The following is a 25900-nucleotide window of genomic DNA, read 5'->3' on the forward strand; positions in this document are numbered from 1 at the left end:
GTCTACAGCAGGCCTGCACAAGGTTTGCGCTCTCCGAGCCGGCTCACAGCTCATGAGCGGAATGCAGATATTAGCCGCGCTCTGTATAAGGGTGGACTGGAAGAAGGGATGATCTCGTACAAAATATACACAAAAGGAAGTACTATTACGAGTGCTTATGAAATGAATTCCCGTTCAGTGTTTGCAAAACTATCTTGGACTATTATTAATTAATAAAAAAATTTATTTTACAGAAGTCATAGAAATTCTATAGCTACTTAAATGTACAATATCATTTTGTTATATTTTTATTTATCAGAACATCAAAACAAGGTTTTATGCTGTTGGCAGCTGAAAGGAACATTAGCCTACTGATCGTAATGAAACATCAGTTACAGATATTCGATGTCTGCCTTTATTAAAGTTGATTGTGGAAAACAGTTCCTCACAAATATAAATGTTGAGTCAAACATAGCAATCATTTTCACAGCCAGCCTGTGTAGTCGTGGATATTATTGCTAATGTTTAGTCTTGTAAAACTCAACCAGACTAGTAGTATTATTCAAACGATCTTTAGCTCTTAGATCACATGGAAGATCAATAAGTTCGAGCTGTAAATCGTTAAATGTTAAATGTTATGTTCCGTCTTTTAGATTCTTCCATATTGTACTGTAGCAGTAGGTAAGCAACGTGAAACCGTCACTGAGAATAGGCCTACACACTGCACTCCACTAGATAACTGAGTGGTCGTTTCCCTCTCCTCTTCCTATAGCAAGTCTACTGTATGTCATTCTGACGTATCTTCCTCTCCGTTTCGGCGAGCAGTAAACACCGCTCTTCCGCTCCGAAGGAGCGAGCGCGCTCTTTGAGCGCTGTTTGTGCAGGCCTGGTGTACAGGATCAAAAAATGTTGATACAACATAGGGTCAAAACTTTATAGTTTTCCCAGAAAAAATATTTCTTTCCTTATTTTATTTGCGTTATACTGCTTATATCGTTAGTAAAATTACGAAAACAATCAGTAGGTATATCTAGCAAAGAGTTAATATTATTTGAAGCAAATATGTGTTCCATTACGTTTTCGTGAAATTAAATAAAAATGCATGCTTAAATTTGTTAATATTCTGGCGTGAGAGATGTGGCAACGTTGAGCAGGATTCATTCAGCTGACGTAATCTGCACAGACATACAGCTCAGCTGAGTTCAAGCTCCCTGGCCATCTGGTCTCCTGCCGAGAGGATGGTAGTTCAGTACAGGTATTCGATAAACAACTTGCAATGTCATTCACAGTTCAGGAATAGCAGGATATTATAATAGTATATTAATGTACGAAGAAAGTCGTCGTAGTTAAAGTGTACCGACAACGTTTTCCGCAAAGAAGTTTACCTAATCGGCGAACTTTTGTAGCAGTTATTAGAAACTGGGAATCTCTTACCCCGTTTCGAAAATCACACAACCGAAATGTATTTTAAAATGATATCGGTACTGCTTTACGGAAACGGGAGATATTAAAATTTTGCATTAGAAAAAGTTCGTGTGATTTTGTGCAGTACATCATTATTATTTATTTTTTAGACGTGCAATAAAAATGGAGCAATACTGTAAATAAAATGGAAATTTTCCTTAATTTTCTATTAATGAGATTGAAAGTTTGTATTTGCTGCTCTTTTTATGTAAACAACAGTTATCCTGGTCCGCCCCTGCATTAGAACAGAGCATCTGTTTTGTACCCGTGTGTCTGTATCCGCTTGAGCTGTGCTGTGAACGCACAGTGTCCCAGGATATATGAAGAGTCCACTGCAAGAATGATGGATGTCACTTTCTTGTCGAAAATGAACCAAGACTGTCAATGCATAGTCAATGCACGAAGTCTAATAATAATAATAATAATAATAATAATAATAATAATAATAATAATAATAATAATAATAATAATTATTATTATTATTATTATTATTATTATTATTATTATTATTATTATTAAACAAGGGGTTTCGTGTGTATAAGTACTGCGAAGTAATTCCCATGTATAGATATACGTTGCTTATACATCGATCGCTTGTGCATGGTTCATTAGTAACGTTTTCTGGCCTAACTATGCTTAAGTCTGGTACAAAAATTATGCATAGTTTATTAGTAAGACTGTTATTCTTTAATGTCCATGCTACTGTCATCCGTCAAGTAGAGTAGGTGGTTCTATAAACTGTTCTGTAGGTTCAGTTTATTTATTTTTATTACAAATCCCTCTCCCACTTGAGCTATTTGACATACAAGATAATTGAAATCTGAACCCATTTTGATAATATTTCTATTAATCGTTATTTTTGTTCTTAATCGACTTTCGTCATGTAGTGCTAATATATTTTTTTTTATTCATTGGTTTTTAGTTCTAAATTATCTGCAATTGCTCGTTCGTATGTCGCTATTTCCGATATTATAGTCCCGTCGCTCCTATTTCCGGCAGCCAATCACGTTGCAGGTCGGCTACATTTAAACGTGTGCGTCTTGTCATTCGCTATTGATGATGTAATGAATTTCCTAAGGCTCGATAAATACTTAATATAATCGCCCGCCACTTTGGCTCTTTCATTGGCGTTCGCAGAAATCACACGAGGACGTTATTTGCCGCTCAATTATTTGCTCAATTACAGTGCGTTTGATTTATTATCATAGGAGCTACAACATGATAATGTTTAACGGTGAAGCAAATAGATTCCTCATCTGGTAGCTCGGCAACGAAAGAACAAAAATGGCGAACGATACTACCTACCTAGACTTTATAGAGCCTTCACTTCCTAAGACGTAAGCAAAGGGGAGGAGTCACACCGAAAATAACAGCGACACGACTTTAGCTATGATTATTTGCTACATTTATTAAAACTCATTTACCCAGAAAATTCCCACTTGAATTTTTTTTTTTAATTTGTTTGTTTTGAGTAGCCTATACAATCTGTGTTTTGCCATGGGCATATCACAGGATATTTACAATGTTATACACAGGATATTTACACTATTCTACACTTGTATTTCGGATGCTATTCTTGAAGAGAACAGTAGATGTTTATGAAACTTGTCACTCTTACTGTGTTGTGTGTCCTCATCATCTGGTGCAGATTTTGTTTCGACAGTACTGAAGGCCGGTCTGTTGAAAAGTGTGTGCATTCCGTCAGTAAATGTATTGCTGTCTGAGGTGTTTTCTCGGGGCAGCTGCATAGTGGAGATGGTGATTTGTTAATTCTGTGCAGATATGATTTGAAGCATCCGTGGTTTGTCAGGAATTGAGTGAGGATATAGTTTGGCCTTAGGGATATTGAGAGTCTATGTGTGATGGACGGAATATACTCCACTTGAATTTTCCGGAATTTGAACCCGGATATAAAATCTTAACGACCATCGATATGTATACAACAGAGGGGAAGCAATTGTAATTTTTCAGGGCTCATATTAGATGTAAAGTAAATCTAAGTTAGCAATCACAGAGATTATTAAATATCTGAATATTACTCGCAGATGTAAATCTTTCTTTTCCCACACAACAACAAACATACTAAGTGCCCGAGGGGGGAGGGCTCTGCACCTATGAGGAAGGATTTCCGTAGTAGTTTCATACACGAACAATGTTATGTAGGGTGATGTATTTCTATGGCACCCCCCGTTGCCTGAGGGATACATTCCCTATACAATGGTACTGAATGGTGGGGTGAAAAGCTGGGGACTTCATTATTGTATTGAAGAATCCGCACATGGGAACTTCGTGTCTGATGAGCTCTGTGGGAAATCCATACACCGAAGTCTCACGTTGTCCATCAGTGAATGAGAAATTCGTAGAGACGGGAACGTTGGTTGGCTAAGCCTAGTCCACCCCAGTTCCCAAGCTAGTTCAAGGAAAAGTGGATTAGAATCAACATTGTATAAATGACTCAAAACATAGCTCTAAATAAATGCAATCTGCGACAATTTTTGTACAAACAGCTTAAGGAATTATGAGTTCTATACTCTGCATATTATTATTATTATTATTATTATTATTATTATTATTATTATTATTATTATTATTATTATTATTATTATTATTTTGCTTGCTACTCTGACGACAGTCGCGGATTCGATTCCCGATGGGGTCATGGATTTTTCTAACTGACCTATTCCCTCCAGCTGCACTATGGCGCTAGATCGACTCAGGCTCTAGCAGTTCCCTTGGAACTAAAGACGGCCGGCCAACAAGGAGGACTGACATCCCTACTGCTACTAAGCCTTAACCTCTTGCAAACTTGTGGACCTCCATGGTTCATAAGCAGAGAACATCAATGAAAACGATTTTATTACGATTTCTGTATATGTGCAAAGGATAAGAGATAGCTTCGACGCTACGCGAAAACTGCGGGGCCACCAGTATAGCTCAGTCGGAGAGGAGCATGCCTGCTGTTCCGGAGCTGAGCTTGGGCGTTAGTTCGATTCCCGCTTGGGCTGATTACCTGGTTGTGTTTTCCGAGGTTTTCCCCAACCGTAAGGCGAACGTAAGGTAGTCTGTAGCGAATCCTCAGCCGCATCTTGCCAAATACCATCTCCCTATGACAATTTCATCGACGGTAAATAACATAGTAGTTGATACAGCGTCGTTAAATAACCAACTAAATAAGAAAACTGCGGTTTTGGCTAAAATTCCTCGTAAATCATGGATATGATTTCACTGTGATGTTCTGAGTCCCACTATGTGCGTTATAGTTTAAGGTGGGAACAAACCCGCGCAGGGTCTGTAAGGGCCGTATTCATAGACATTTTTAGCGCGGGCTTCCGGTGGATGATCAGCGTTTTTCGTATTCATAAACCAGTGTTAGCGATAGGATGTGATTTTAATTCTGTACTAGTAACCAGTGGATAGCCGGGGCTAGCTTAGTACGCTCGTAGCGCGTGCTGCGAAATGTCTATGAATAGCATCCTCAGAAACGACCATTACCTTCATAATCATAATCATCATCATCATCATCATCATCATGAGGCTAGATAATTTTGTCGTATTCTAATGCGAAGCCGGTTTCGCAAATCTTCCGACACAACCCTCGAAGAAACGGTCAATTTAATAATTTCGCCATCAATTCTGGATGTAAATTGCCAGTTCATTACATTCAACGCGGCTATGTGTTTTCCACGCTTGTCAGCCGTAATAGTTACAGTAATCTGCAGGTCAAAGGTCGTGAGACCAGCTGATCGACGATTGCCATCTCCGAAACACTGGTGTGCGACTGAAACACACTTCCCTTCCATACGTGGCGATCTTGAACCTTCTTGCGTACACGTATGTCTTCCTGCTTATTCGGAAACAGCCTGAGGGTAGGTTGAAACAGTAAACATGCAATGTTACAACATCCTGCAGGATTGCGTGACGAATTATAAGACAATTAAAGTGTTTACATTTGATGTATGAACATCCGTGTAACAAATCTGTGCTTTGCAGAGTTTCGGAGATGAAAAAAGAACACAATACCAATATTATAATAATAATAATAATAATAATAATAATAATAATAATAATAATAATAATAATAATAATAATACTTACTTACTTATTTACTTACTTACTTACTTACTGGCTTTTAAGGAACCCGTAGGTTCATTGCCGCCCTCACATAAGCCCGCCATTGGTCCCTATCCTGAGCAAGATTAATCCAGTCTTTACCATCATATCCTACCTCCCTCAAATCTATTTTAATATTATCTTCCCATCTACGTCTCGGCCTTCCCAAAGGTCTTTTTCCCTCCGGCCTCCCAACTAACACTCTATATGCATTTCTGGATTCGCCCATACGTGCTACATGTCCTGCCCATCTCAAACGTCTGGATTTTATGTTCCTAATTATGTCAGGTGGTATACAATGCGTGCAGCTCTGCGTTGTGTAACTTTCTCCATTCTCCTGTAACTTCATCCCTCTTAGCTCCAAATATGTTCCTAAGAACCTTATTCTCAAACACCCTTAATCTCTGCTCCTCTCTCAAAGTGAGAGTCCAAGTTTCACAACCATACAGAACAACCGGTAATATAACTGTTTTATAAATTCTAACTTTCTAAATTCTAATAATAATAATAATAATAATAATAATAATAATAATAATAATAATAATAATAAATACCATCATGGATTAGAACAATTGGTTCGTTCAGTTCTCGCTCTTATGAGAATACATTGAAACCTCTCCATACGGGCACTCCCAAGATACGGACACTCCTCATATATGGACAGATTTTTATGTCCCAACTGAAATAATATAGAAATAATGATAAATTTAACTCTCGTTTACGGACACTCTCAGACACGAACACGGACAGCTGTTTCACAGTCCTAAAGCTTGCTTTACCTCCTGACTGCGGACAGAACTTGGCTTTCAAGACCTAATGTGTTACAAAAATGGAAAATTTAGTTTTGAGAATTGTACAGAAATTCCTTAACATGAAAGAAGACAATAAGGATCTCGTAGGCTACCACTAGCCCAGCCTGCTACCCCTTGTTAGCTGGAAGCGGATGGATAAACAAAGTCATAAAATTTAACCTGTCTGAAAGGGTTCAAGGTTTCCGCGATCGTGAAATTGTATTCGACACATGATAGGGTTAGTAGGATTATTCTCTTCACTTCAATCAGTTGTTCTCTTTCGAGAGATATGGCACCTGAACGTAAAGATTAAATTGAAAACTGTAAATTATAGTCCTGCATAACTGTAGACCTATTACAAAATTGCATGGCACAGCACTGTATCTTTCTTTTTCGGTCTACTATAGTTCAAAGTTGCAAAGAACTTACTGTAGTAGGCTACAGTAGACTATATTTAGAAATAAACTACAGTAATACATTTCATTTAAAGCGTAAAGGGATAGATAATGCACATTATAAATTTACTGTTAGATTGGGGAGCCTCCCTCCCAATAAAGGACACCTCCCATATGCGGACAGATTGTTACGTCCCTTCGATGTCCGTAAATGAGAGGTTTCACTGTACAGCAATACAAGAGTACAATAGGTTCGGACGTAACAATCCGGAGCTTACTCATAATACGACTGTAGACTAATTACTAGTTATTGAAATTTCTGTTCATATCTATATACCGTAGTTATATTTACATTCAGTTCTGATTGGGTGTCTTGCATTGCCTTTACTAGGCTATCTGTAAAACTATATCCTACTTAAGGCTTAAAGATAAACAGATGAACCCGGAACTCTTAGAGTAGAATACTATTGAAGTAAAAAGTCACAATATTCTTGTTTATGGAACAAAAGTTACGTAACGAGTAGGGGCGGTACCACAACAACCTCGTCCTTCAACTTGGTGGTTCGCGGTAGTCATTATACTCGCTGCTTTCTCCTCACATGCCAGTGGATGCAAATTAAATATCTGCACTCGCAAATCATGGACAATCCTTCCCTAAATTTTGCAAATTATATATCATCTACATTTTCGCTAATTGTATTCTGCAAGTCAAATCACTAATTATTAGACAACATACAAAACAAAAAACTTTTCTTTTATGGCTTTAGTTATACCAAAGTTGAGACATCATACTGTGGAACATACAGCAGTACATTCCTGTGTTGATATGACGAAAACAACACCGCGGTTACGGTCTAGATCAGCGGTGACCAAAACTCGAACGGCAGTGATTACACGCGAGAGACAGTCTAGAAGTAAGGAGACGGGGAGAGGTACTTGGCATGAAAACTACGACCAGTGGTGGTTCGTGCACTGACATTGATTTATTCATCAACCCCGCGAATAAAAATAGCAAGTTTTGCTGTATTAGTAATGGCACTACTGTCATCAAGAATCAATAAAAAATATATACATTTTTTTTCCTTTTTTTTAATATTCCTCAATCACCACATTATTATTATTATTATTATTATTATTATTATTATTATTATTATTATTATTATTATTATCATTATTATTACTACTACTACTACTGATAAATCTATCAGTATTGTTATTAGTATTACTATTATTATTATTATTATTATTATTATTATTATTATTATTAAATCAATAACTAGTAAATAACTGATAATAGTCGTCAAAAGTTTAAAAATAGAACATTATGCAACGAGCCTATAACGGTAGTAATTAAGATGCAAGTATGCTTGTTTATGAAACGAGCGCAAGCGAATTTCATAATTTTCATACGAGCGTCTTAATTACCATTATAGGCAAGTTTCATACGACTTTTTATGCTCGACCATATTTCTAACTTGAAATTATTCAAAATTATGTCATGTTATGGTTATGTGCGAACTGACTTGAATTGTGAGATGTGCGCAGACGCGAAAGTAATGATTTTTTCCGAGGCCGAATGTCATTGACCTTGATAGAGAATAAGATGAACATTAGTCTGATATAACCTGGAAATTGATTTAGAATTGAAAAACGAGATGACAAATTGAATTTATTTGAATAATATTTACAATTAACGCTAATTATTATAGTAACAGAACATAACCTTCTGCGACAGTATTGGATTTCCAGCCTCCGTGACTTTTCGCTAATTGTCTTCCGATTGCATATCCGAGAATAATCGATACTTGCGGTTTTATAACGGTACAAAGGTGACTTGTCATTGGCTGAACACCTGAACTTTAATGAATAGGTGTACTTTAATGAGGTGCATTAAAGGGCTACTACCAGGTGTATAATTACTACATTTCGGCATGGTCGAGCATAAAATAAATTAAATGGAGATATAGTGTAGTAATTATTTTATCATTCAAGGGAAGATGTAGGCCTATATATTGAGGCACGTAGGCCGTATATAAGAATTACGGTAACACTTGCTGATAAATAATAATACTAATAATAATAATAATAATAACTTAATAATGCCTTTTATACCTGTGTATTCAGCGTAATGCTCTGTAATGACACTTTTATATACTACTACTAATTGAACCGTTGGGCAAAGCAAAATATTACATTTTCTCCGACAGCACAGCGAATAAATTTCTTTTTCCATTCTGTACGAAACCTTCTGTTCCTGCTCGTAGAGACAGAGGCTTTGTAGAGCGACATGGTACAGACACTGCTTACCATCAGTACGTGAGCAAGACAGAGAGCAATGTACAAGAAGCTCCCCTTACCAGTATGAATGTCTTTGATTACACGATGTAATCACGATACCCAGTTTGGTCACCGCTGCTCTACATAAAGGACAAAGTACTTCACATACGAGAAAATTCTTTTTTGATGTAGGGATGCTTGAACGCCTCAACACGTGAAAATCTTAAAATCGGTAGTTTTAAGTAATACGTTCCCCCGAATATAGTACGAGAAAGTAAACAACCTATCAAGTAAACGCTATTTAAGTCTTCGGTCTACCTCACGACAGCTAAGTTCCAATAGTTAGTTCGTAGGAAGTTCCGTATCTATGAAACGCCAGGGAGGCTGCAACAGTAGACGAGCAATAGCTCATTCAAGTCACACGGATATTTAAAGCAAGTCGTTGCTCTTTTCTTTTATTTTGTATTACACGAGGTGAGCAGACACTTCATGATTCCAGGTACGGGTAAGGCACGAGTATTGAACATGACTTTCTTGTACAAAGTGCAGTACACCTCTTCGACAGGAAGAGGGGGCGATGAACTGTATATGGCAGACAAAATCAAACACCTGCAAGTTGTAATAGACACATGAACGTACTTCAAACACTTTTGGGTCTTCCGCTATGGAGTTTTACGAACATGAACAAGAAAACCCGAGTTGGATTTCCGATATAAACGTCAAATGGAACTTTAGGAACTACAGAATAAGAGGACCTGAGTTTGATTTCCGGTAGAATGAAACAATTTACTAATGATAGATTATGGTGTATCTTCTTCTTATTCTCTTTAGATAAACTGTTTATCCTGTTTCTTCCAGAACACAATTTCATCTTCTTCTTGGTCTCCCGAGTCTTTCCATTCGGTTTGTTGTGCCGTATTATTCTTGATTATCTTTCAGGATTCATTCGTGAAATATGGTTGTTACCTTCTCCGTACCCAACAACCGATATTCTCCGCCTTATTCTGGTATTTCCTCACTTTTTACGTTATCTAATAATCTTCCCTATTAATTTCCTCAACATCTTCATTTCAGTAGTTTCTAACTGTTGAACTTTCTTGTCTCATTTCCTCTGCATAAATTAAAATAGGTTTAACGACGGTTTTTATTCCTCCATATTGTGCCATTCAGATATCCGGATGTGGTTGTTCCTCTGACAGTCTGGTGTTCAACTTTCTTTTTCAGTTCTCCATTGCTTGTAATTTCTTCTACAAGATATTTAAAGACTATCACTTATTCAATTATTATTTTATTATTTTTCTCCAGTTTACATCGTAGGAGTACATTACTTGTTGTCATTATTTCTGTTTTTATTAGTTGATATTTTAAATCCGTACTTATTCCTGATAATTATTTGAGAAACAGAAAAGTAATTTCTGTAAATTTTATTGTCTTCATTATACGATATCAATAGTGCATCATCTGCATCGGCTACAATAGTATTTCGTACATAAGATATCATACAGTATATACTTATTCCGGTATATTGTATAGTAGTCCAACAGCATAGCATTCCTTGATGTAATACGCAATTTCGATAGAAGATTAAAATTGTATACTCTATGACAGACAAATCCAAAGACATGAACAACTTGCAACTTCTAGTAGTGGGTTCCTTCCTTGTCTTGTGTTGGTATCGTGTTGTCTCACGCGGTGATACCATGCTGATGAAGCCCCAATCTATCCGAATGCCTAGTGTTTATTACAATGTATCGTAAAAGTGATACTGTAACAAAGCATTGCGTCCAGCTCTTGGAGATTGGTGGTGGTGGTGACGGTGTGGTGATTTTTTGTGTAGAATTCCTCGATGATTCTGTGAAGTCAATTCTTAGTCCACGATGACGGAATTGAAGGCGCTGAACTGTGACCTCCTCGCCGAATAACAAACACTTCTGCATGCTGGCTGGAATCTGTGATAGTAATGAGGACACTTCGTTAATTTATAGTTTGCGTAACCGATCATCGGGTCACAGAGTGTAGCCGTTCCGGAAAATATTCAAGAAATATGTCATGATAAGCAGACAGTACAAAGCACTCGTCTGTTTTATAATTAGTCATTTCTGTTCATAACAGGACTTATAGCTTTGGTATTTAAGGGCGATTAAATTCTTGGAATGGTTTCTTTGGAAACGTAGACTTGGATTTCGTGTCGCATATTTATGGGATATACTATATACATACAGGGTGGAAGTGAAATAACTTTGCAGCTTGAAAGGGACGATACGCTACACATAAATGAATAGAAAACCTATATTACATTTTGTAATTAAATGCACGGTTAATTTGAAAATTAAGTTTGACGTTTCAGCAGTTCGGCAACATTGTCGCTAATGCTCTCTACTCGCGAAACAGAGTAAGAGGTCAACGAACTCGGCGAGTCTCCGTGTAAGCTGCTCTCTAGGCCAAGGCGTTGCCATTCGCATGCTTCGTGCAATGGCTTGAGTTTGGAGGTTTTTAAAATTAAATTTACACGAAAACTGTGCACGCTATTGAAATACGCCAGAGGGATAAATTATTCTTTATTAGATTTCCTATCGAAATGGACAAAAATTACGCTTCTACTCGAAATAGTTAACGAATAAGAGATTGTTAAACATCTGCGGGGAGGGACATTTTTTTTCTCAAAAAAAAAAAAAAAAAGACTATGAACTTCCCACCAATATGATACTACAGTTTTTTTTTTTTTTTTTTTTTTTTTCATACAACACGAGCTAATCGCTCTGGAAATCTGCAAGGCTATTTCACTTCCACCCTGTGTATATATACAGTGAGGTTAGTTGGGGACGCTCGAGTTTTCGTCCAGAGTCTCTGGAGAAAACTCGAGCGTCCCTAACTAATCTCACTGTAGAAAGAATCTTTTCCTAAATAAGAGGAATGCAAGCAATATGAAGTGTCCACATCACTGAGGTGAAAAGAAAAGAGAGCCACAGATCTTAGGATTTCTTAAACTCGACACTAGAAGACAGTGACCCTGAAGTCAGTTTATTGGAAGCTGAGTGGACCTATATATTTTAATTCGTTTACGGAGTACTTACTCTTTCTAGAGTTTTCTGATTTATACGTATTCCACTTAGAACAGAATTCTTGCCAATGAAACCATTATTTTGTTTTATCCGTGGATATTTCCATAGACTGTTAAATTAGTTATATTGTAATTTTGAATTATGGGCAGACCATTGTAAGTCGTCTTTGGAGGTGACTAGTAAGATTAAATCAGCTGTAAATACTGTTGAGTTTAAATACATTTTAAGATGTCTATGTTTTGTAGATGTGAATTCGGACAAGGTAGAGTATCCACCGGCCACTGAATGAATATTGCACATCTTTATTACTGCCAATATGGCGCTATAAACCAATTTTCAACACTTTTACCACAGCCACAACACATTTCGATTTTTACTGCACTATATATGGAATTATCACTGCATTAACACATTAATTCACGAAACACACACTTAACGAACTAAATATAATTATGAAGAATGGAGACAAGTGTCGTCTGCCACCACGTTCCACTTCTTCCATTAGATGGTGGACAACATTTGCAAACGAAATGATACTAAACGTGAGGAATGTTACTACAGGTGTGTAGTATAATGTGACAGGTTAGGTTAGATGTGCATTATGTGAGAAGTTCGGTTAGGTTAGATTAGGTGTGTAGTATGTGAGAGGTTAGGTTAGGTTAAAATTAGGTGTGTAGTATTATGTGACAGGTGTTGGCGACACTGAAAACACCGTCACAATCAGGCAATATGACCATCTTTTTCATTCACGCACGACGAATTCGGTATATAAGTAAAGTACGTATTTGGTGCGGGATGGGTGAGCATACAGCTCTCCCAGTGATCATATCCAATTTCCACTACTTCATACTATAAATCCTATGCATTTTCAAGATATTTTAACAATTTTCTCTAGTGTCAGGGACATAAGTAACCTTCGCCGTGAATTATTTTTTATTATTTCATTCAATATGTTGAATAAGAGAGATGAAAGTGCACATCCTTGTCTGACACCAATAAAAATCTCTAATTCAATCACTTATCCCCAACTTCATCTGAAATTAAAGTTACTTTGTATTAGTGTAGATAAATATTTTGAATGATTTAGTGAACAAAAATATCATAAATTAAAATCTTTGCAGAATATTTCGGTTATGTTATCAGCATTATCCAAGACACAGCTTAAGGGCAAACATATATTAAGATGAAAGTCGTTTCGAGCTCTCTGCAATAGAAATAAATATCCCCATTGTTGCAGAGATTCCAAATCTAGAAGAAATAATTAAAAATGAGATACACCGTAATTTATGTGCTTTAACACCACGATATTCCCCATTCAAGTTGAGTGAATTTATGACCTTGTTGTCCAGTATGATTCATTGTAGCTGGGAGTGAACGAACCTCGATGAGTCATTGGTTCCAGCGAACGTAGGCGTTGATACATTCCTCTGCTACGACGGGCTAGAAGGCTAGATGCAATTTGCTATAATGAGTTTTTTTTTTCTTTTTGCAGGTTAGACGCGGACGGAAGTTGACGACCATGTTGTCGGGTAGAAGACCTCAGATATTGACGGCGCTGTGCCTCGTGCTAGCTGTGACCCTCGCTCAAGACAGTGTCCATATCCGCTCCAACTACAACCAACTGGTCACCTCCAGCACCCTGCAGTGGGTGCCAGCCGAACGGGGATTACATCCTGAAAATTCTGTTGTCGGCGCTCACGAAATTGTGGAAGGTAAGGACACACTCACCACTTATATATTATTCAGTAGAGCCTCGATAATACTAACGTCCGATAATCCGAACGCATTACTGAATGTACGTACAATATCGGAAAGTACAGAAAACAAGAGAATACTGAAAAGATGAGCCAATGAAGCTCCCTCCTCTATTTACAGTGATGTGTAAATCGGATAAGAGAGAATGTTAAGCGGAATAAGAAAGAAATTCAAAGATTTCTACCACCTTTTTATATCCATAGTACTGTAGTGCACAATGTATGTTCTTTTTTTAAGTTCTGGTAGAATAATTCCATATATTTGATAATCTGAACTATCCCAGTTTCAATCCATTCGGGTTATCGATGTTCTACTGCATTCTCTTTCCAGCCAATGGTTGAAGTAGAAGAAGAGGGTGATTCCAAAAGTAAAGTAATAAAAGCTCTCACGGATGACACATTCCCCATCTTGTTCGAATTTCCCACCAGGGCAGCAACAGGAGGCCACAGCTTTATCACGCAGTCATTAGATAGCGCTTATGTTGTATTAGATTCTCGCAATACCAGTTATAAGATGGCCAAACATGGTCTAACGTGAAATTGAGTAGTGTGATCCAGTTTTTGCGTCTGAACCGTACCTCACTAGCTGAAATTCATCGTTAACTTTTTGAGGTGTACGGTGCGAAACGGCGCTTCCGGCGGGAGGTACTGGACCATCCTCCATACAGCCCCGACATGAACCCAATGATTTCCATATGTTCGGACCGTTGGACGAGCTTCTGGGTGGTAACCGATTCAACACCGATACGGTCGTTCAGCAAACCGTCATGACGTGGTTTCAGGGACTTGACGCAGATTTCTTCGTTGCCTTGGTCTATCGTTGAAACAAGTGTTTGGTGACTATGTTGAAAAGTATTGGGTACCAGTGCCCTGCTACTGTGTATCAGTATATCTGCCTGTGAAATAAAATTTGTCCATGAGATTTCTTGTTATCATACTTTTTGAAGCATTCTCGTAGCTAAATGCATGAGTCACAATGATTCCTGATTATCTGTTAGATGCGCTATGCCTCTAAGCTCATGCTTGTAGTCATCTTCTGATTTCAGTCTCACGGTAATTGTGTTCAAATGTTCGTTTTTTTTTTTTTTTTTTAGGAATAGCTGTCTAAAAATATTTGTTGCTATCATACACTATATCACCTCTGCGGTGGCCGAGTGGTTAGAACTTCAGCCTGTCACGCAGGCGGTCTGGGTTCGAGTCCTGGTGAGGCCGGGGATTTTTCCTTGTGGCGGGCAAGGTCGCAGTTGGGGTTTTTCTCGGGATTCTCGCGTTTTTCCCCATATTAGGCATGTACATCATTCCATAAACATTTCTTCATTTCGTCATCATTCATTAACATTCCCCAAACGCCGGCTGGCGACACACAGAGGGGGCTGGCCTAGGGACGGCTTCCTCGAAAGCTGGGTACGTAGCGAACGTTAGTGTAGTCAGCCGGTGTGGGTTTAGGATGCAGTGCTGGGTCATAGTGCCCCGCTGCCCCCTCCCTAAATTTCCATTCCATTCCATACACTACCCTTCTCAAGGTTTGACTTAACACATTTTTTAATGTTACAGTATAAAAACCATTGTCAGGATGTAATCAGTATTTAAAATGCCGGATATGGTAGTCAAATACAACTGTGTTGTTTCCGGCAGCAGTCGGCGAGGAAGACTCTGTTGGAGGAGAAGACGATGTGACCGTGAAGAATCGTCCCGTCTACGTGTGCCGAGCGAGTTACAGCGGATTGTGGGTGTCTGGAGAGCTTCGTCCGGGTGAGAAATCGTGCATCGTGACCTTCTTGGGCACCAAAAAGAGCTACGAACGCTACCAAGTGCTGCAGAATGTGGACAACGGCGCGCGATTGAGTTGGGTCCGCTGGAACAAATTCAGCATGATTCACACGGGCGCCGTGGCGTGCGGGGACGGCGTCGAGACTTTCGTGGCCAGGCACAGGGTCAACTCCAACGAGGACAGCAACACGGCTGACGACGACGACGTCGTGGTGGGATTCACGCATCATATTGGGAAGCTGGACCCCAAAGATGGTCTCGGCAAGATCTCCATTGTAGACAAGGTGAGACTCATATTTCAAAATATTGTTACAAATCCAAAGACGACGTTAGTCCTTAGATAAACTGACACTGTATATCTACTTTCATATTTCTTCTTTATCTTTTATTAGGCTAAGTCTACTCCCCCCATTCTAAAGGAGAAGTCATCTACAGTACATTATCTGACGTTGATAAAGTACGTGCTATAAAACACTATTATTATGCCAGTCATGAACAGTCAATCTTTGCTCCTGTTTTTGTTTGCGTTTCCATAGGAACCCTACTCTGCTGCCAGGCTCAATACATCCCCTGATTTCCAATATTTTCATGTTGTTATGCTTTCCTGTCTGTCAGTTGGAGCTTGTTTTCCCAAAAGGTTAATATAGTACGCATGAGTTGTCTCTGTTATAATAAAACATTTTTGTGCACCAGCATTTTACAATATTTATCGTTAGGTAGTCAAAATCGTGCACAATATTCCACATTATTGTACCAGTAAAATATTACCATGCCAACTAAAATGTAATGAACTTTTGTGCGAGATCGTGCGTATTTGCCTGGTTTCCACACAAAACCAATCCGCGGTAAGTCTAAAATTCCACATTCAGTATTCCCAACCTAACACACATAACAATTTCCCTCTTCTTACCGCTTAAGTGACATATTGATTTTACTGCTTTAGGCTGTTAACATATTATTTTTAGAGACGTTCAATATAGTAATAATTATAAATTGGAAACTTACCACTGCAATTTCAGCTAAATTCCACTGTTAATTATTGTTTTTAAATATTTGCAAAAATTAAGTAAACTCTACAACTCCACTAAAGTTACTGCATTTCGTGATACATGTAACATTAAGGAAGCCATTTGTTTTAAGTTCGCATTTATAGACTGGGGGAAAAAGACAGACATATATCACGGCCTGCTGGGGTATAGTAAACACAGAAAACATTTTAAAGCAACAATGTTGAAGATAGATATTTTTGTTTTCCAAAATTGCCGTCATTGAACAGAAACCAAGATGGAGATTTCATTGCAACTAATTAGAAATTCCTCTTTCAGGTATGTAATAAGCGATCTTCGCACAAAATAATGTACGATACATGGGCGGTATGTTTTCTTTCAATTCTCGGAAATTAAAAAAGCTCAACTACGTTTCGCTTTTTCAAACTTTTCCTCGAACATGAAAACTTCAACATACCGCTCTTGTAACGCATATTACTATTGTGCGAGATCGTGCGTATTTGCTTGGTTTCCGCACAAAACCAATCCGCGGTAAGTCTAAAATTCCACATTCAGTATTCCCAACCTAGCACACATAACAATTTCCCTCTTCTTACCGCTTAAGTGACATATTGATTTTACTGCTTTAGGCTTTTAACATATTATTTTTAGAGACATTCAATATAGTAATAATTGTAAATTGGAAACTTACCACTGCAATTTCACTTAAATTGCACTGTTAATTATTGTTTTTAAATATTTGCAAAAATTAAGCAAACTCTACAACTCCACTAAAGTTACTGCATTCGTGATGCAAGTAACATTAAGGAAGCCGGGGAAAAAAAGGCAGACGTATATCACGGCCTGCTGGAGTATAGTAAACACAGAAAACATTTTAAAGCAACAATGTTGAAGATAGCTATTTTTGTTTTCCAAATTTGCCGTCATTGAACAGAAACCAAGATGGAGATTTCATTGCAACTAATTAGAAATTCCTCTTTAAGGTATGTAATAAACGATCTTCGTACAAAATAATGTACGGTACACGAGCGGTATGTTTTATTTCAATTCTCGGAAATATAAAAAGCTCAACTACGTTTCACTTTTTCAAACTTTTCCTCGAACATAAAAACTTCAACATACCGCTCTTGTAACGCATATTACTATTGTGCATCAGCATTTTACAATATTTATCGTTAGGTAGTTAAAATCGTGCACAATATTCCACATTATTATATCAGTGTCGTAAAATATTACCATACCAACTAAAATGTAATGAACTTATAATATCATGATGGTATAACTTGTGCCATAAAATTACAGTAATATTATTAAACGATTTTCCATGCAGAAATATTTAATATATCATTGCTGTCATAGCAACTTATTTTTCATAGACCATATTATCAAACTACCCACCATTACAAATGTGATATGTTATTTCTTTGTGAATTTGATTTATAATGCTGTCGTACAAAAAAATAGCACATGAATCGTGTTTATAATGTTATTCAGTTATTACATTCGTTAAAAGTTTATTGATGTCAATACAGAGAAACCCTGTCCACATAAAATAATAAATAAAGGGGAATGGTAGAAGATATGAAATTCCAGTGTCACTAAGTTGCATATATTATTTGCGAGCATAATAGCAAAACTCACAAACATACAAGTTTTCGAATTTTATTTTCAGTGCACTATCAACGGACATTTCTAGCAGAATTTCTTTAAATTTTAAGGAACGTTCAGGGGAACTTATGACTGTGGTGGAAAACGAATTTGTAATCCAATCATTGGTTCTATTCTCTTAAAATTTACGTAGGCCTACCTCGTAAAGTTTTCGCATACCCCTGGTTGAATACCACTGTTCAAAATCATTGCAAATATTGTACAGTGTCGGCGGACGAACTTTCTGAACTCTGTTGAGGAAGGCATTTTCAAACCATCTTCAAACCATCTCAAAATATACGTATCACATGAAATAATATAAAGATTCGATGCTACACCTTCTCCTAAAAATAAATTAGTATTCTAAGTGGTGCTCCGTGTAAATCACTGTACTTTTCGTGAATTGGTATTCACCGTGGAGATGTTACAGGACAAGCACAGACAAAGGACAAACACCTAGTCTCATGGAATTGAAATAAATCTGCGGCGATGCCAGGAATCGAACCACGGATTGCATGGTTGGAAAGTACGCGCGCTATCCACTAAACCACAGCGGCGAGTACAATATTTTTACTTTTTATTTTTATTTAAACGGATTGTAGTAATTATATTTTTTGTATTTTATAAAGCCCTATTGTCACTATTAACTTTATTAACACTTAAATAAGAAATTATAATTTCCTTGTTTGAAAGTGCATACCGTGATATGAGAGTAGACGAAAACACGGTGAGGATAGGCTACCGCAATGTGGGTCAGTACAAAATCTGGGCTTTACTTAAGACAACCCAGGACATCATATTGAGAGCAGAGTATAGAATGTCCCTATGAAAGGTATTTATCTAACAGTATTAAAAAAAAGAAAGGAATAGCCCTCAGCTTGTTGTCTAAGAACCAAAAGCTTTCCGCGTTCAATATTCACGTCCATTTTGGTTCTAAAAACACACTGGATAGACATATTAGATTTTAGAGGGAAAGGATGGTTAAATATGGTGAAAACCTGCTAAATTTTCAAAAAGTGTTTTTCCTTCAAGATATCCTTTGATGTGTAAAATATACATTACATAAAATGAAATGCACATTTATGGATGTGCCAGTTGCTGTGACGTCATATGACACTTCGATTCCAATTTCCCGTAGCTGTAATGTTTTACTTCATTCCATACAAAAAGTTACACAATTATCTTCGCGACTATAAACGCTATATGCATGATACTTGGTACACACATTCTTTAGGCTATTAGGAAAATTTTCTCCGGGATAAAAAATTGTTATTTTGTTGCATTTGAAAAACATGCCTCTATTTTTTTATAAAAAAATTCATTCTTCAATAATGTAACTGTTTATCTTACAATTTTGAAAGCGAATATTAAAATATTAAAAATTGTTCTCCAGAACGCGCTTTTAGGAGTAAAATATCATAGAAATTTTTAATTCGTCTTTAAAAGGGGTTGATACATATCCATTTTAATGAATTACCAGATTCTATTTTTTTAATATGCCATCTTTTTTTTAATAACAAATTTGAATTTAAGTTACTTCAGCAATGACTCTTCTAGACATAAAAATAAAAACTCTGCATCAATTAGGAAAAAAGAATTCAAATTTTAACATTATCTCCCCTTATGTCAGTCTGCTAGCCGCAACACTCATATGCAACCTTCTCATGCGGTGTCAAAATTTTTACTCGCAAGGCGCAAACCGGAAATATGCACAATAAGTGCTTTACGAGATATAACTACTTTATTTTGGACACCTTCTATCTGTACACCCAGTACGTATATTCTGCCCTAGATGGTTTCCAACCGACGACCACATGTAGACAATTGCCAGGACACTATCAAGATTTTGGCGCGCATGACTACAACAGGAGATGCGCACAACTATACATAATCTGTTCTATTGTAGAAAGTTTTCAATTCAGCACTTCCAGTTGGTTTTGGCTCGATGTCAGATTTGCAATCTCAATGACATCAGAGTGCGTGATTTGTTCATCTCCTGCGATTTCCAACTTCCATAATTCATTTTGCTGGCGATCGTTCAAAAATAAGTTCCTTCTTCGGAATACTTACCTTGAGCTTCCGGTTCAAGCACTTCTGTTGTGCAGGCAAAGCATTCTTGGCTACCACTCTGGAACTGCTGCATAAATCTATTCTGGAAGTGTACGCGTAAATTTCCCACGGGATCTCCAGGATTATAAATTTCAACATCGCGATTCGGCTGCTGATATCACTCTATACGTCACTGTTATCGTGAGGAGAACTACACTTGGCATTCAAAATATTACCTACGTAAAGACGAGGATTTCGTGACAGGACATGTAAGAAAATTACCCGTCAATGAGAGGATTACAGGGGAAATTTAAAGATTGTTTCTAGCTCGTTTAACTCTGCTAGAATGAGATCAGCAGAGTTTAAACCCTGTTTGAAGAAATAGTTAAATCATGTAGGAACAGCTGGGGTGGTGTTCTCTTTGTATTGCAATTGTAATTAAGTTCTTAAAAAGACTTTTGAAAGTTTCGTTACAACTAGGAAAGATAAGATTTGTCTGTTTCCCCTTCACATGGACTAAATGTGTGTTCCTAATCTGACAAAATTTTCTTCCGTCATGCTGACAACATGGAAAAGTGATCCTTTCTTTGAATGTTTAGCAATAGTTCAAATTGAGGCCATCATATCAGAAGCGCGTATCAACAAATTTTGCATTATTGAAATATTTTAATGAAACCTATTTATGTTTGAAAACAATCGTTTAGGAATTATAGTGGACAGAAAGAATCACAGTATCTTCTTATGTAAACAAGGATAGGGAAAATCATTCCATATTTATACGGCCCTAATGTAAACTTTCAGTTTTGCTAGTACGTTCTTCTGGTATGATGCCCTCGAAATCATTACCCAGAAGAATGAGAACTAAGCGAGCCAATGTGTAGTAGTGTTGTATCTGTTAATAATAATAATAATAATAATAATAATAATAATAATAATAATAATCTTCTGCCAATACACAGTTTTGGGTTGTTTCCCGTCTGTGAATGGAATTGGTCCGTCCAACGTCGGTGAGGTCTGCCTAAATCTCTTCGTCCTCGCGGATGATAATACAAAAGTCTCTTTGGTAAACGATTTTCAGGCATCCTAAAAAGGTGGTTTCTCTCCATTTACGTTGATAATGTTGGACGTCTGCGGTCATCTCCTCAACTTCTCACTGATTTCTTATGTCTTCGCTCCTAATGCGGTCCCGCAAAGTAACTCCTGTGAGTGATCGTAGAAATCTCATTTGTGATGCGTTGATTCTATTTATTTCCTTTTGCCGCAGTGCCCAACATTCACTGCCATAATAATAATAATAATAATAATAATAATAATAATAATAATAATAATAATAATAATAATAATATTTAAGGTTCGGATGAAGTAGCTGCATCAGGATAGGCTGTATAGCTGTATAGGATAGGGCCTTGATTTACTTCAGACTAGATAAACACTACCCCCTTCCACCAGCTAAAACTCTACCTGCTGGGAAGAGTGCTCCCCATCCTCTAACTAAAACATCAGTGAATGGACAGTGGGGGTACACGCGATAACTACAGTGCGTCTAGAGATAGAGTGGACCGCGGCGGCCTTGGACTGGGAGAGAGTTGCCGCACCTACTGCCAGACTTACATGTAAACAGCCGGCAAGGCCACTATATCTCTAGACGCACTGTACTTAATGTTTGTAAAGAAAAATGCACGGACCAAGGATGCCTATCATGATACAGCTACTTTATCTGAACCTTAATAATAATAATAATAATAATAATAATAATAATAATAATAATAATAATAATAATAATAATAATAATATAGTTTTTTTCCAGTGAATCACTTTGACCAACCTTCTCCCCTTTGCCTGCACACATACATTTTTTGCAAGTCTAGTTTTTTTTTCACATTTAACTGAAATGAAAAATAAGGTATGAAATCGTTTTTCCAAAAGGGTGCTAAAAACCTTCGCCGCCCATGTCCTTTTCGCTATGGATATTAGGCAACCAGCGAGAGCCGAAAGTTCGTAAAAGCTATGATGGCCGCTTGATACAAACCGTAACTGACCTTTCTGTCTGCTCGTACCGCACCAAAACATTATTGTGTCAGCCGGGGAAAATCGAGTGGGAAGTTAAGGGACGTCTGTAGTGATTCAATCGAGTCATTAGCGCCGAGGCCTGGAATAACGGGTAACACACTGGCGAAAATGGCAATTCTGCGCTTGTATTACAATATGATATTTTCTGTCCACTCATTGCACAATCTTTCATTGTATGACCTAAAAAGCTTGTACAACCACATGATTATCAGTACTATCAGCAGCAGGCCTGGGTGCTGGTACCTCAATCGAGTCACTGCAGACTACTCCGTAACTCCCCACTCCACCTTCCCCGGCTGAGGCAGTAATGTTTCGAGTAGACAGGAAGGTAAACATTGGTTAGTGACGGATTCTATAAGGCAGACATCATAGCTTTTACGAACTAAAATTCACCACTGATGCATAGTGCCTTAGTTTTTTTTTCTAAAGAGGTTTAAACGTAAAGAACATAGGGGGCAAAGGTTTCTGCGTTCATTTCATTTCTCCTCTATTCGCAAGGCTGATCTGCAGGATATTAAGTTTCCGGAACTCACGTGAGAGCAGAGGCGCCAGTCCTGAAATGAAATTGTCTCCAAAACGTTTCCCAAAACCGTCATCCGTGTTATCAACAGAAATTGTTTGACACTTTGTAGTACGTTCCCTGTAATGAATAAATCCAAGTAATCTGGGTTAATAATAATTTAGACTTTTTTTACTGACAGAACGGAGACGAACAGGAGTATACATTCGGCGAGGTGCTGGTGGAAACAGAACCCGTGCGCTACGAGCTCATGAACATCAAGTTTGACCGCTGGAGGAAGAAGGTGTCGAGACATCCCCGCATCTTGGCTGAAAACGTGCTCAGCAACGCAGGCGCCAACTTCCCTGTGAACGTGGATTCGGCTCTCGCATATGATAGCGAGTATTCCCTGTACTGGGGACAAGGAAAAGCTATCCTCAAGGGACTTCCCACCATCGTGAGGTCCGTCAACGGCACGCCGATCGGAGAAATTCGATGGGGCATCCCAGACACTGAGGAACGCAAAGACATCTACAAGTAAGTGGTGCTGGAGGTTTCTACTCCTCCGTTACATGTTCTTTCAGCCTTCTTTTTTATTCTTCTCCATCTGATTCCTCTTCTTTCTTCCATTGCCTTTTCTGTCTCCATCTTGCTTTTCTTCTCTTTACCCTTTCCATCTTTCTTATACTTATCTTTATCTTTACCCATTTTCTTTTTTTTTATTCCTCTCCCTATTACCCTTTTTACCTTATTTTTTCACGTCTTTCCCCACACAGAATATGGACACCCGTTCCGGGATCCGTGGTGAAACAAAAAATGACAGAATTTCAAATGCTTACTATAACACTATGGCCCGGTTTCTTCAACTTTTGTTAAATTATAACAGTGTGTTATTCAATTTTAACTGTAAATTTAACAGTTGAAGCATTTCTTCAACTACTGTTAATACTAACAGACTGTTAAAACCCATGTTAATTTAACTCCCCAATTTCATGCGGTTAAATCATTTAACTCTGTTAGCATAGAAGTATTCAATATGGACGGTGTGTTAGATGCTGAACCTTTATATCGTTATTATTTAGAAAATGATATCCATGAATACATAAACAAAGCGGATGATTTCTGTGATTTGACAGAACAGAAGTTCATACAAAGGTGTAGGCTATTTTCTGCCAAGCCTCACTTTTCGCTTTCTACATAGATCCGTTTGTTGTTTATTCTCAATAATTGATTTATACTGCGAAATTATTTTCAGCGGAAGGCTTCTCTGGAACGAAGAGAAATTAGTCCCACGATTTCTTTTTGTTCCAGTGTTTTATATTTCACAACAGCAATAAGCCTCTCCACGCTACTGTGATACAAATGATGGAAAGAAGCATACCGGGTAAATTAAACCTGAGAGGATAGAAAGACTTCTATTCTCTCTACATTAAACAACGGAAACAAGCGAGAATCGCAATTGTCAGAGTTCAGAAAACAGAATTGAGCCTATGTCTTGGTTATAAGTTATGGTTAAACTCTAGAATCTCTGGTCCTAACAAAGAGTTAACAAACATAATGTTAAAATGTGAAATGTAAAGTTGGAGAAACGCAATATTTTTAACAGCAATTCATACTTTTAACTTACAGTTAATTAACGCTATGTTAGGTGCATTTTAACAAAGGTTGAAGAAACCGGGCCTATGAGTCACAGCGCAATGTTAATGTTATTAGTAGTTGCCATGAATCACGTCCATTGACTCCACCTTCCCTCGTTATGAATATGAAGGCACCGAAGTTGCGCATAAATTAGCCGTGTCATGCGACCTCTCTCAGTAATATTTCGGCATTGAGAGAGCTACATCAATGCAACCACTCGCTTGATTTGTAATCGCGAGTTCTCCAATATTACAGTAATATTAGACACGTACAGATCGAGAAGGGAGACCTGGCATGTGAGCTACGCGAGAGGGGAAAGGATGAGGAATCAGAAATAAAGTTTGTTTCGGTTTGGTTAATATTGGACGAATATAGCCATACAGAAATTCAATGCGGACTAAAATCTTATTTTTCCCCTTCATACCACTGCTGATATAGCCACGATGCGTGAGAAGGTCACCGGACAGATCTTGCCTCTTCTGCTATAGTCTACGTCACGTTTTGAATGAACCATAGTAAAAAATTTCGTGTGAGCTGGGAATAATTTCGGAAATGTCGCTTCATATGAAGAGGAAATATATTGCATTAATTACTTCTGTTATCATAGACCCTTACTCTCCACTTGTAAACCGAAATGAAACTAACAGTATTGTTGGGTAATTTCATTCCCAGAACTGGGTGACGCACATATTCTCCGTGTAGGTGTATCCCTGACAACGCAACATTGTTTTCTTTCGTTTTTTCTCTCCATTTGTCGTGTTGCCTACAATGTTCATTCTATTCTCTCCTTCATGTTACCCTGCAGTTATTCATCCCCATCTCTAATCTTCAATTTATTAATTTTTCTCGTTTCTTGTTTTACTTTTATTTCTTCCTTTCCTTTGCTTTTTCTTCTCTCTGTTCTTTTTATTTTTCAACGTCATTTTAATCGTCGTTATTTAGAGAAAACTAGAACAAATGCAATAATGCTGAAGGCTGGAATGAAAGCTGACAAGTACAGCAGAAGAGAGAGTATTCTTAAAACACGAATAGTGATGCTGAGTGCTGACATCTTTACGTAAGTAGGCTTGCAAAACATTCTTGCTCCATAATTAGTCCTTTGCCTAAGGGACAAGGGTCGTACACTCTCAAGAAAGCTTGTTGTATAAGAGAATTCTTCCTGTTATTGCGCTGCACTGTTCCCCTGCTACATTTTTATAAGCTTGCTGCAGCCGCAGGAAACAAGAAAATGCTTCACCTCATTAACTGTGGTGGGTGTTTTATTTAACGATGCTTTCAACATTAGGAGGTACTCATCTTAGGTGAGATTATACAGTACAATAGGCGAGAGTAACGACTAGCAGTAATTAATTTTGACGTGAAGAAAGAACGGCACGTAAATTAATTTT

General features: G+C 37.7%; 2 protein-coding genes across 4 annotated transcripts in view; one reads left to right on the top strand and one right to left on the bottom strand.

Moving 5' to 3' along the window:
• Miga (mitoguardin) overlaps window positions 1-25900 on the bottom strand; it is a 714963-nt gene that overhangs the window by 400732 nt on the left and 288331 nt on the right. The window lies entirely within an intron of this gene.
• uzip (beta-pore-forming protein unzipped) overlaps window positions 1-25900 on the top strand; it is a 159128-nt gene that overhangs the window by 129050 nt on the left and 4178 nt on the right. The window contains exons 2-4 of one of the 2 annotated variants that reach the window (XM_069831406.1): window positions 13571-13790; window positions 15468-15886; window positions 23077-23411. In XM_069831406.1, coding sequence (XP_069687507.1) covers window positions 13598-13790; window positions 15468-15886; window positions 23077-23411 — 947 coding nt within the window. In that variant the 5' untranslated portion in view covers window positions 13571-13597. The remainder of the gene's footprint in view (window positions 1-13570; window positions 13791-15467; window positions 15887-23076; window positions 23412-25900) is intronic. The other variant, XM_069831407.1, reaches the window with a different exon arrangement.

This window comes from Periplaneta americana, chromosome 7 (genome assembly GCF_040183065.1).
Source record: "Periplaneta americana isolate PAMFEO1 chromosome 7, P.americana_PAMFEO1_priV1, whole genome shotgun sequence".
Classification (NCBI taxonomy): domain Eukaryota; kingdom Metazoa; phylum Arthropoda; class Insecta; order Blattodea; family Blattidae; genus Periplaneta; species Periplaneta americana.